The 12,857-nt window shown below is 45.9% G+C and overlaps 1 protein-coding gene across 2 annotated transcripts in view; it reads right to left on the reverse strand.

The window, feature by feature from the left end:
* Window positions 1–3,157: 3,157 nt before the first annotated feature.
* The window catches only part of LRRC56 (leucine rich repeat containing 56), a 69,050-nt gene continuing 59,350 nt past the window's right edge, over window positions 3,158–12,857 (reverse strand). For both annotated transcript variants that reach the window (XM_058829043.1, XM_058829042.1), the window contains 6 exons: window positions 11,817–12,020; window positions 10,377–10,441; window positions 9,150–9,283; window positions 8,253–8,416; window positions 5,511–5,871; window positions 3,158–4,788 (listed from right to left, as the gene is read on the reverse strand). In XM_058829043.1, coding sequence (XP_058685026.1) covers window positions 4,596–4,788; window positions 5,511–5,871; window positions 8,253–8,416; window positions 9,150–9,283; window positions 10,377–10,441; window positions 11,817–12,020 — 1,121 coding nt within the window. In that variant the 3' untranslated portion in view covers window positions 3,158–4,595. The remainder of the gene's footprint in view (window positions 4,789–5,510; window positions 5,872–8,252; window positions 8,417–9,149; window positions 9,284–10,376; window positions 10,442–11,816; window positions 12,021–12,857) is intronic.

Genomic DNA, 12,857 nt, shown 5'->3' on the forward strand with positions numbered 1-12,857 from the left:
GAACTCCAGCTGCGGATGCACAGCCACGAGGTTTCTGATGGCAGTGTGGAGAGGACACTTTGTTGAGGGATAGGTGAGAGTGAGGCCCTGCACTTGTTGCCTGTGTTAGATCATGCTACACCTCTTCTCAGATCACATAATTTCTCCTTGGGAGATCAGAAATTACTGCAGTGCCCTAAGGCTGGATCAAGACTGTCACTGAAAGGTTCTGTTATTTCTGGTGACAGCAAGAGACCTCCAAGGTAGGATCTCCATCACCTGGGTCACCTCCCAGCTGGCTGAACCGGTTTCCAAAAGTCCAGCCATAATCCTCCTCTTTGAGGAGAGACATCCCCCTCTTCTGGGGATGGGGCAGCAGATCCACCCTCCCAGATGCACCTGCACCAGGCCAGCTCTCCACCAGCTGAGAGTCTGCTCTGGCTCCTTGAATTCCATCCAGGACAAGCCCTCCTTGGTGTCCTGCAGCTGTCCTGCCCTACCTCTCTGGAAGGTCCAAGAGCTTCCCAGACTGGCTCAAAGAGCCATACGCACTGAGGTGCTGCCCCAGTGCTCATAAACTGTCTCCACTCTCCAAGGCTGATCCTTTGCCTTGGCCAGGACATTTCCAGTATCTCCTGGGGTAATTTTAGAGGAACAAAACACAATAAAAACATGGCCAGGATTCTCTGGTGTAATGAGAAAGCCATTGCAGGGCAGGATTCATCTCACCTGGCAACAGATGGTACAGATGGACCAGACATGTAAGCCATCACAAACCCTGTTTTATCGGTGGAGAGACTGGCACTACTGGAGCATGAGCCATCTGACTCATACTCCAGCAGCACCTGTGTTCTACTGTGGGTGCAGATAGTGCCCATTGCAGGGAGCCCAAGCCTCTCAGGCTCTGAACAAGCCAAGGAACCGTGTAGGAAATGATCCTCAGTTGGCCTGTCATTTGTGTGTATTTGAGGAAGGGATACGTACGACATTTTCCTTCCTGAACATCTCCTGTGTTTTCTCCTCCTTGACAGCCAAAGAAAATATCTTCTATTCATCCTTTAATGAAGATTAATTTGTTCCAAGTGCAAAGCAATCCCAGGCCTTCACTGAGAGTAATGGCCTTGGCAAAAAGCACAACAGCCACAAGCCCTGTGCTGTGCACGCAGCTGCCGTGGGGGCCCTGGACAGGGTGAGCATCCCCTTTGGCCTGTTCCTAAATGGGACGCTAAAGTGTCCACAATGGGTTGGGCTCTGCAGAGCTGGGAGGTGCAGAACCCAATCCAAGTCTGAGCAGGAGCCACCTTTGTCAGGGCCTATTTGTCAGGGTGGGATGCTGCCCCAGACATGCTCCCTTTCAGGGGTAGGGATGATTCTTAGTCAATTAAATAACTGGCTGGCACACAGATCCCTACTTCTTTCTCCCATGTTTATTTTAAAGTTCTGACTGAGTGGAGTCTTTCAGTATGCAGGGCACCACCAGCCACTCCAGCAGGGCCGTTTGTGGGACACCAGCTAAGTGATGCTGAGAGGCCTCCTGGATGGATAGTGCTTCTGCTAATGCTGCAGCATCTTCACTTTGGGCCAAATCCCTTTGTTCTGAGCCCAGCTCCCTGCAGGGCAGCTAACCACCCCCTCCCTTAGCAGCGTGTACTGGTGAGACTTGGCTCCTAGCAGAAAACTCTTCCCTGCAGTGCTGATTTATTAATAGGTGAGGGGAGCAGCTCTCGCCCCTCTCTCCAGCTTACACACTGGATATCAATTTGGCAGCCAGCAGAAAATCCCATTAAGGCAGTGAGATACTTAAAGGCATCAGCAACTCCTGGCCCATTACAAGAATGAGGGGATGGACTCTGGTAATGCACATCTGAAACTTGGTCACATCCAACTGGAAGCAAGGATCCTACTGAGACAAATATTAAGAGTCTGCAGAGGCAGGGATGGGAATAAGCTCATTCATTAAAGGACTTTGTCTATGTTCAAGGGACCAATGCGTGATTTTAACAGACAAAATGGTGACAAAAAGCCCACACAATGAAACTCCCCTTTTTTCCTTTTGGGCCAAGTGAACTGAATTCACAAATAGCCCATCATGCCTTACATCTCCTAATTAGCCTATTAAAGACCTGGCTGGCTTTTCCATTTTCTAGATGAAAAAGTTGGAAAATGAACCAGCAGAGGCTAAGCCAGGGCAATCATTCTCCCTGTGGAGCTGTTATAGCTGTCCAGACAGCAATGGCCCTGTTTATTTTCCTTATCCAGGAAACTGCGACAGACAGCAGCATGGCAGCCCTGGGAAACCCTGAGGTACACCCAGTACCTCAGAGAGAAGAGAGGAGGCTACCAGCCCTTCTTCCCCATCAGACTGGGCGACCACAAATCATGGACTTTGTGACCACAAACTTGCTTTCTTAGCAAGCCTCTCTGTTGTTCCATGAGTGACAGGCTGGCCACTCAGTTCTGTGCACTAAATCCCCACAGACACAAGAGCAGAGGGCACCCAGCCTGTCTTACACATCCATCCCTCCCAATACACACCTGAGGAGGTGATGGGCCACCAGCTGATGCAGTGATCAGCAGGCACATCAACAGACATCTCCTCCTGCCCCTGGCAACACACCACACCACCATGCAGCATGTGACTGCCTTGGTTAGGCCACCAGTGGGGCAGAACTGCTTAATGAGGGGTGGGGTGGCTGTTCTGAAGGTTACACACAGCCTGCAGCCCTGAGAGTGTGTGTGTGTCCTGGGGTGCCTGATGGGAAAATACAACAGGAAATCCTGAGTTAAATGGTTTTGATGAAGCCCTCAGGTACTGATTTCCCCCACACCAGGGCAGAGTTGTTTTTTTCTGACCAGTGCTCCACATCCTCTCTGCCAGTTCAGAGAAGCTTCTTGTTCTGTGCACATACAGAGCCAAGTGGAGTTTGCTGCGAGACGAGACCACAGATGGTTTTGAGAGACTTTCCAGATCTGTACCAAGAGTTTTCTCTCTGCAGATGCTCATGTCCAGACCCAGTTTACACACCCACTGACCATTTTTTTCCCATCCACCCCTTTGAAATGAAAGATGTCGATTGAGAAGGAGGCTCTGAATATATGGAGAACACAGTCCTACTCATCACCCCCTGGTACAACCCTGGATATAGAGCAGGGTCAGTGCTGTAAGTGTCTTCTTTCTTTTACAAGGCCAGCTTTTTTTGGTGTGTGATAGTATGGTCAGTGGCACTGGCAAAAAGTCAAATTTAGGAGCCTATTTAAGGATACAGGCACTGTTGCTGGGTGAAATCCTGCCTGCATCCATAGTATTGCAAAAAATCACATACCACATAAATTGAAATGATTTTTGATACATGATTTCTGCTAGGACACACCAAAACTGAGCAAACTTGCTTCAAGCTCCAGACTGTTTTATAAGATAAAGTGGTGCAAGGAGCACCATGAAAAAGGAAGTTTTAGGGCTTTGTCTATTATTCTGCTTCTCTAAGTTAAGATGGCCAGCAGAAAGAAAGCATAAACTAATTCCTTAAATCATTGTGTAATTACAGTTTTATAAACTGATTTTAAAAATGTAATCTAACATAGTATTTTAAACTGGAAAAAATGTGATGATGCTTGGTTTCAGACTGCAACATCCATAAAGTTGTAAGACACAGTCATTTGGAACAGCATCTCACAGACTGCAGTCACTAAAACAGATGTTTTGGATCTTACCCGGACATGAAGCAAACGTCCTATTGAAAAAACAAGAGATTATTCCCTTACTTCCCTGCTTTGCTGCATCATCTCTTAAAATTATCCAGTTATAATAAATTGGAAATTCTATTTGATCTGAAAATGCTAGAAATGGGATGGAGGTGAAAGGCACATGCAGAGGGTGCTCTGACACCTGGTGACAGAGGCCAGCTCTGCTAGAGAAATTCTGGAATGCAGTGTCTATTCAGAGAAAGTGAGACAAATCCTTCCAGGTAGCTATGGAGCAAGCAAACATGTTAATATTGGGATAAGCCACTCATCCAGTATTTGCTCCCATAGCAATGCATCCTACAAGAAACTCCAATGCCCATGAATAGGGTGAGCTCCTGTGGGGGCGTAAACTCTGAAACCATCTGGCCTTCCTGGGCTCCTCCTCAGGCAATGCACCCCTCCCTTAGAACCTGCTCTGGTCAACACTTCCTCTCAAGCCCATGATTTTGGCCCTCACATGTTAAACATACAGGACTGCAAAAGACACATTGCTGGCTGCTGGTAGGTCACCTCCTCCAGCCCACTCCGCAGACAGCAGGCTCCATGGTCTGCTTTGTTTGGTGTCCCTGCCTGACTCACAGAGCTGGGTATGGTGTGGATGAGAGGAAGTATGACAGGATTTGTTCTGTTTTAGTGCATATAGGTTGCAAAAATAACCACATTTTTCTGTAAAGAAGTTCATTAGCTCATTGGTTGATCAGTGGTTGCTCTTAAAATATTTCTGGAGCAGCTGTATCCTGGATTGAGGCAAATCACGTTATTTGTTTGAACTGCTCTGTGTTTAGCTTGCAGAAGAAGCTGCAGGACAGCATCGATCCTTCATGGCTGCACTGTGTACATGGCTCCAACACGTGCTGGCAACTGGGTATCTTCTAGAACTGAGGACTTCTGTTCCGAGATGTTTTTGTGGCAGTGGATTTTTTTGGCAATGACTGCAGAAGGGACCTGGCAGTCAGTGACCAAGCAGAATTAATTGGCCTAAACCTCTGCGAAGCTTTTGTGGATGAGCAGGCAGCTGGGTGCTTGTGGTTGATCTCTTTAGAAGGGCTCTCATCCATGATGGGCCTGGGAAAAAGAGGAAAACTGTGGTGAGATTGCACTCCATATTTGAGTATCTCCATTCTCCTCAGCAGCTCTGAAAACTGAACCAAAAGCTGCCAGGCCTGGGAGAAGCCCCAGGCACATGAGCTTCCCACACAAGGCACATGCTCTCTGCCTATGCTGACTCCAAAGTGACTATATTAATTCCAACCCAAGCTGTCGTGTCACAGGTCCTCAGTTGTATTTCTTCAAAGAAGCAGCAATATGATACTAAATTTGCAGCAAACAGGTTCAGAAATAAACATGTTTCGGTGCATGTGACACTTCTCTACTTTATTTTCCAGAGCTCATTCTAACATGAATTTGTGGCGGGGAAAAAACCCAAATGGGATTTCAGGAACTCTTTCTGGAGTGTACTGGAGAAGACTTTTGAATGAGTGCCACAAGATCTTTGCAACAGACATAGCATTGGCTCTGGGTGGGGAACATGAGAATGGAGCAGTAAGAACACAGCAAAATTCTGGGCTATTATTCAAGAAAATACAAAATTTACAATACTTTAAGCTATAAGGAACATGGGAAAATGTTTCATTAACTTTAGAAAGTCAAAGGTAAATGTCAGTACAAATAAAAGGAATTTGTTTTACAGAAGAAGCAGGAGACCCAAGAGAGACAGAGAAATCTGCCTTTTCCTGCCATGAAGTAAGTCCCTTCCATTTTCCCCAGACACATTCCAGTGCACATACCTGATCTTTGATGACCCCACAGCTGCTGGTCCGGGAATGGGCCTTTGCTGGCTGATGCAGCCCACAGGCTGGTGCTGCCTTTGGGATCCAGAGGCAGCCAGTGTGCTGTGCAGGCCCAGGAGAGAAGGTTGCTTGTCCAGGGGCTGGGCTGAATTCTCTTGATGAGCCTTTGACTGGCATTGCTCTGTATACTTCCTGTCTTCCTCTTGGCTGGGTGTTTTTAGGCCCCTGTGGCTCCTTGTTTTCCAGGGTCTTGCTGCAACATCCACTGCAGAGGCAGGTGAAGGGTTTTTTGGAGGGGATGGAATTAGATAACGTTTTGAGTTGGAGGGCACTGCACCGTCCTGAGCCTGGGATGAACCTGAAACAGAGTGGAAAGCACAGTGATTTACCAGTTCATCTGACTGCTAAATGACTAACCCAGGGAGTGGAAGGTTTTGGAGATGCTGTGTGATGGAGCAGGGTGAGCAGCTGCGTCTCGATGCTGGCCATGTTGAATTGCTTCCTCTGACAGTTGGTTTGGGTTCACTGGCAGCCTCCCTGCCAGCACTGCTGGTGATGTGCCAAGCATGGAGCAGCTCACAGGCAAAGCTCATGGGGCACACACCAGCTCACCTGCCCTCCTGTTGTTCAGTAGGATCATACCTGCATCATTCCTCACCAGTGTTTGCACTGACTTGCTCTAAATACCTTAGGACTCCTTCCAGTGATCTGAAGTGCAAGGCAGAGGAATAATCACAGATGAGTGGATCCACTTTATAAAACAGAGGCAGAGATTATGGAATCTCATCATAAGTGCCTGACTGCTGGGGAAGATATAGCACTGCATGCAGGGCTACTTTCAGGCTGTTTGTGTTTTTCAGCTATGTAATTCTCTCCATGTAATATGTGCAACACACAGAGAAAAAACTTGTTGCTCACTTATAAATATAACCAGCACGCACACATGCTTAGAACCATTCTAAATATAGCAGGGATCTGATTCTCTTGTCTATTGAAAGAACCAACCATTCTATAAATAGCAGGGATCCAATTGCTCTTGTCTATTAAAAGAACCAACCGTACCTAAGTGCCTGATGTGTAGGGTCCAGGGCAGGAACATAATCTAAAGAATGTGCCACCAAAACTCAGGCCCAGAAAGTTGGTATCTGTGGCTCCCAACTGATGGGGGTGTACTTTGCTGTGAGGTAAAGCTGATAAAAACTTTTCATGGAATAGTTTGCATCATACTATATGCTTTAAAAATGTCTAAACTTCATTATTTGTTTTTAAGTATAGCCACTCTGAGAGACTGGTATGTCTGACTCAAGAGCCTGAAATAACATTCAACGCCTTCCAAAAAATGTGGTTTATATGGATCTGATGCTGCAAACATTTTCATGTGCGAGTGGCTTTGCTCAGATGACTTGTCCTTTTCTGGTCAGAAGGATTGCTTCCAGCAACAAGTTCTTCTGTGAGAAACTCACATTGGATTGGACACACTTCTGTGTGAGATTAGGATCCTGGTCAGTCCCCCCTGCCACCTTAGACAATTCTAAATTTCAAACCACTCCATCCTCATCATCATCCAGCAGATTTATTTACAAGATGGACAGATTCATTCCTGACCATTCACTTACACAGTGCTACAGGGCGTGACACAGGTACACTGTGAGATGTTTGTGATGTTGTCTTGTCAATCCTCAAAGAAGATGAGACCATCATACTCAATGTAAAGAAATCATATAAAATCTGAAAAAGTTCAGATTAAATCTAAAGAGACCACAAGATCATAATTTAAGATTTCTGTGGTCACTGGACAACAGGCCATTCCTTCAGATTTTTCCAAACAGCTTTTATTCTTGTTAGGGGGATACTGTTTATAGTACATGTTAATACACATATAGGCTTTGAATAATTTAATTATATTTCCAGGTTTTTTTTCAAAATAGACTGACTATATTTTTCTAAATTTTAGTAGATCCATTTTTGCCCTAGAAAGAAATGTAAAACGAGAACTTACATGGTTTTACTTATGGAGAAAAAAAGAGTTGTTTTTATTAACAACAGAAAGAAAGATTGAAGTTGTAATTATGTATGGTCCTCTATTTGATATATGTTTGGAATAACCATTATTAATGTTCTTAAATATTCTTAAAGACAATATTCAACAAGTAGTGAAGAGTGGGAATTCTGCTTTCATTCATGTAAATGCAATTTCAGAGAAGCCTTTGGCTTTATTCCTGAGTAGAAGAGCATGTTCCATTTTTAAACCTTTTATTGAATACATCCTTTTGGTTGCATATCTTTCCAGAATTCCCAGTTGCTCAGTTAAACCTTAATCATTAGCTCAGTCATTATTTACATCACTGCCAACTGAGTTCAAATACAGCTCAGTAGGAATGACAGGATTTTAGACTCACCTGGCACTATCATAAATTAATGACACAAGGTAAAAGACAGAGATATGTCCTCCTACTAGACTTGATGCTAATCTAGTGTAAGATCACCTTTGCTCCTCTTGATTCTACATATTCATGCCAAAATATATCATCTGATGGTCAACACAGCTGGCCACAATGTCCTGCTTGAAAACTGGAATGGATTGCTTAGGGTATGGCTCTACAGTTGCATTTTCCAATTGCTGCTCTAGAGCACAGACACCAGATTTCATAAAACACTGGGGTTACCAATGCACCCATCTACAAACACCACGTGTTACTGCCTGATGCCAACCCTTCCCCAGGGGTTTAGGTCCAGTACCTGTAGAGGAGTGGGAAGTAGGCTCAGGTGGAATCCTTTCAATGAGTTCCTTATCACAGGCCTCCCTCAAGTAATCTTCCGAGCTATCAGTCAGGCTCCAGTCTTCACCCTCATTCACCTTCACTGCTTGGCTGGTTTGTCCTTGCTGACCTGCTTGCAGGCACCTGGACAACATCAAGTATCACACCTTTAATTAGCTTTTGAGTGTGTTTATGCAGCTGGTCAAGTGCAGCTTGGCATGGCCACTCAGGCTAACACCCAGGCAGTGGATTTAGTTACCCACTCTTACTTCACAACTTCCAGGAGATATGAAAAATCATTTTAATTGGATCACCTATCTAAGATTCTTGTGTCTGATTATCTCAAGCATCTTAAAGTTAATCATGTGAAGTGGGGCAGATTTAGAATACTACTCAGTGAAGTAAGCTCAGAGAAATAAAAGCATTTTAACTTCCATAACAACCATTACCTGTCTGTGAGATCTATGAGATCTCAGCAAGGTGATATTTGTCTTTCAGCCTTTTGTTTGCTTTGGCCAATGTGCTGCTTGCAGAAAAGCTCATCCATCCCCTTTCAGCTCTTTTACTGACTGAAGGTAGACACTGTCAGGCCCAAGAAAGGCTCGCCAATTATGAAAAGTAATTTCCTTGCTCTTGCTAAGGAAGGGAGCCCATCCTCCCTGTGCTCCAGAGAGAAGGAAGAGGATTATTCTTCCTTGCCATCCCGCGGATGCTCCAGGCGGGAGGGAGGATTACCGCCCAAAGCGGGCACAGGAAGGCAGGAGGCCGAGACTGTCCCTCGAAACCGCCACCAGGTGGCCAAAGCGATGATTTTATTTTTGCAGCAGAAAATGAATGCACAGTTCATTGCACGGCAAGATTCCCCCGGCGGCCTCACCCCTTGTGCTGCTCGGTCCATGTTCCCAGGTCAGGGGACACCTTTTCCTGGTGCAGATCTCTTCCTCCTCCAGAGCCACAGAGGTTTTCTGTCATCAGACTGGATGGTTTCAAAGGACTCACAGTAGGAGGTGGCTGTGGAAATGGCAGAAGTTATATAGATATCCCTGGGAACTCTCACCAGCTCCGTTTCTAGATGTGGATTTTAGAATGGCATCAAAGCCCACAGTTGTTTTTTAGATCATTCCTCATAATTTTCTAACTCCTCAGTTTTAAGAAGTCCCCCTCCCCAGTCATGTACTGTTATAGCCTGAAGAACCAGGATAGCAGTTGCAAAATTGTTGATTTATATTTCACTGGATATAAGCCTATAGCACGTATACCAATAAGCATATTAAGACCAGTACCACAGAAACTGCATCACTCAGTATATGACCACAGTTTGATTCCACATCCCAGTTTTTAGCACACAATAATTCACTAAAATGTTCAAATTTGTTTCAGAAAAGCTTCCCATGCTGAGGCAGTGGCAGCAGAAAGACAAGGGCAGTACATATTTTTTTCCCTGCAGTTCTTTAACATCTATTGTCAGCATTAAGCCTGTCCTATGCATCTCCCTGATTTACCCCAGCCTGTTTAAATCTACTCATGTACAGCTGTGCTGTGTTGAATGTCAGAGCCCACAAAAGCTGACCATGACAAACCAGGCTGCTCCCCTTTACACACAGAGGTGTTCTCTCACTGAATTACTGCCAAAATGAGCAGGCTGACCCGAAAGGCAGGGGCACCACCCCACCGCCAAGAGGAACAAACTTTGGCTTTGTGTTTGTTTCGTCAATAGGAATGACCTCACAGTATTAGCGAGGTGACTGTTTACATCAACATCAAATAAACACTGCTGAAAAAATACTTTTTCTTAGTAGCTATTGCAGAAATACCATAAAATTTTGCAATCCTGCCTTGTACTTTGCTCACTGCAGGACGATAGGAAGTCTGCCCCCAGCAACTGATACGTGATTTTCACATACTCCCTTCACTGCTGCTAACACATGGGCACATGCAACATCATGGCAGGAGACCCTCTCTCCTCCTCAAAGGCAGCTGCATGGTGGGGGTTCTTGGGATACAGGAGAGAGTGAGCTGCTACAAGCCACAGTGGGAGTTCAGTTTATCCCAGGAGTTATGGGGGTCACCAAGCAGGAACATGAAGTATACAAGAAGAACATACACCTAGCTTTTGCCTCCTTGCATGGAGGGCCTTGGCGGGGTTCCCACATATAACTTGACGGAGTCCTAAGAAAAACAGGAAAAAGAAAACATTTTACTCCAGCATTTAACAAATGGTGCTGTCGTTGAAGTCAGTCAATATAATTTCCCATAGACAGGAAGTTGTAATATTTCATAGTGTAGGTTTGCAGTATCAGCCAGCATGGCTTGACACTGCTGCTAAGAGGCAGCTTCTCTGTTTTCACCAGAATCTGTCTTCTTCTGCTCCTGCCCTGCCTCCTTAGTTGTGCTGGTGCAAATATTTGTGTGGACACATGGTCAGTCAGTTCAGGGAACAAATTCAGATTAAAAAAAAAAAATTATTTTTGTGGGTCTTTTTTTGTTTGTTCTGCTGGATTATTTTTCAGCTGGATCTTGATCAAAATCCGGTTAACAAGAGATAAGGCAGCAAAAGGTCAGAAGAAGCAGTGAACATTGGGTGAAACTGTCTCTATGAGTAGTGTTAGCTGCCTAAAAGTGTGTGTAAAATCACGGTCTCATTCCCTGACAAGCTGTACTTGATTACCATGTACATTTCCAAATGTGCATTCAGCTCTTGACTCTGCATTGCTTCATCTAATCCATCATCCTGAGTCCTACCTATAGGCAGGGAACTGAGGAAAGATTGGCATCTGAGAAAAGCAGCCACAATGCCAGGAAACAAATGCCATCTTTCTATCTAATCTGCAGTCAGTGGGCTGGTGGAGTTACACCGTCAAGGTGTTTCCAGGAGGGTGGTATTCCCATTCTGGGAGGATGGGTGGTATTTCCAAGTGACTAGGGCAAGAAGAGCAGTGGGATACCTGTGTTTTGGATTAGTTTTGGGCTGATCCTGTGGACCAGGATGTGAAGTCAAGGAACTGACTCCTCTTGCGGAGGAACCAGCCTCTGGAAACCCAAACCAAAGCGCTCACTGACAGCAGCGATGCTGCTGTTGCAATATGAGACTGCAGCACGCAGCCTGAGCACATGATCCAGTGGGGAGTGAATGGGCATTACCACGCCTCTCCAGAGGACTACCTCGGACCACGTTCCCGTGGGGCTCAACAGGATGAGCCTGATGTTACTCAAGCAGGACAGCTGTGATGAGGTCTGAAAGGCACTGCCAGCAGGGAAGCAGCACTGCAGTGTGGGGCTGCGAAAAGCGACAGCAGCACTTGGTGCATGGGGGCGGGGGGCTGAGGAGTGCGCAGCCCAGGTGACTCGCACCTTCTGCTGCAGGGGGAAACCAAAGGAAAGCCTACGCTAGAGCAGGTGAGTCTCGTGGAAGACAACATATGCTGAACTTGATTAGCAGTGCCATGGGTGGGTGGTATTCAAAGCACCCTGGCTTTAATCAGTAATAACATTCAGGAGGAGGTGGAGGTGTGGGAAAGAACAGGATTAAAAAAACATACATTACCATGTGTCAAATCACTAGAGTCATCTTCTGTGAACAGCTTATCAGGAAAAACAGTGGAATCTGGAAGAGGACAGCTACCAGACAAGAGGCTGGCATCACTACACGTCCCTGCATTAGCAGAACACTCTGCATTTCCAGGTCTGGAAGGTGTTGGGGGTTTTGGGCTGCATCCAGATGGCTTTGCTACTTCCCCAAGATACAGACCTAGAAGAGAGATTTCATTAGTAGAAGCACAGTTGTGCAAGGCTTCAAACCACACCATCACTGTACCTTGCCAATATGGTAACCGCTGCTGCACACCTGGAGCTATAGGGGACAGAAAGGTATGTAACTGCAGCTAAAAGAAACATGCTGGAATGGGTCCAGCATAGAGACAGAGGTCTTCCAGTGCCTCACAGTCATGGTAGAATCTGGGGATCCCCTAATCAAACTGATACCCCTTCTCACCCTTCTGCTCCTCGGCACCAGAGACAGACTGCTGGGGTTATGGGTCAGGAAATCTCTCTGCTTACCACCCAGCAGATTGTCCCACACGTGAGCCTGGATGTATCCAGGGCTCTCCTACTTTCCCTGCCTGCAAGCCCAGGAAAACTGTAAGATGCCTCTCATTTGCTGCCCACCTGCCCACAGGGGAACCATTACAGACTTGCTGCAGGCACAGCCTAGTCTTAAAAGTTTAAGCCCAGTCTCAAAACACATTGCTTAAATGCCCTGGCACAATGCAGATGGTGATGGACACCTTACCAGAGCTACCAGTCAGCTACCAGGGGAAACTGTACCAGGAGTTACAGAAATCTGGGAATGGCAGTGATAGATTTTTCCAGTACTGCCTCAGAGACAGATAATTCTCTATCTCAGAAAGAAAGGTGAAAAGTATTTTTGTAATGCTACAGGACAGGAAGGATTATACAAAAACTAGCAAAGGCAGACAGAGCCTTGTCCTCTTGCCTGCCCCACTGCTGGCTGTCCTGGGAGCACAGCACAGCTCTAAGAGCAGAATATGCAGCCAACAACCCATGGGAGAGAGAATTTAATTTCAGT

The sequence above is a fragment of the Poecile atricapillus genome, chromosome 1, assembly GCF_030490865.1.
Source record: "Poecile atricapillus isolate bPoeAtr1 chromosome 1, bPoeAtr1.hap1, whole genome shotgun sequence".
In the NCBI taxonomy this organism is placed as follows: Eukaryota; Metazoa; Chordata; class Aves; order Passeriformes; family Paridae; genus Poecile; species Poecile atricapillus.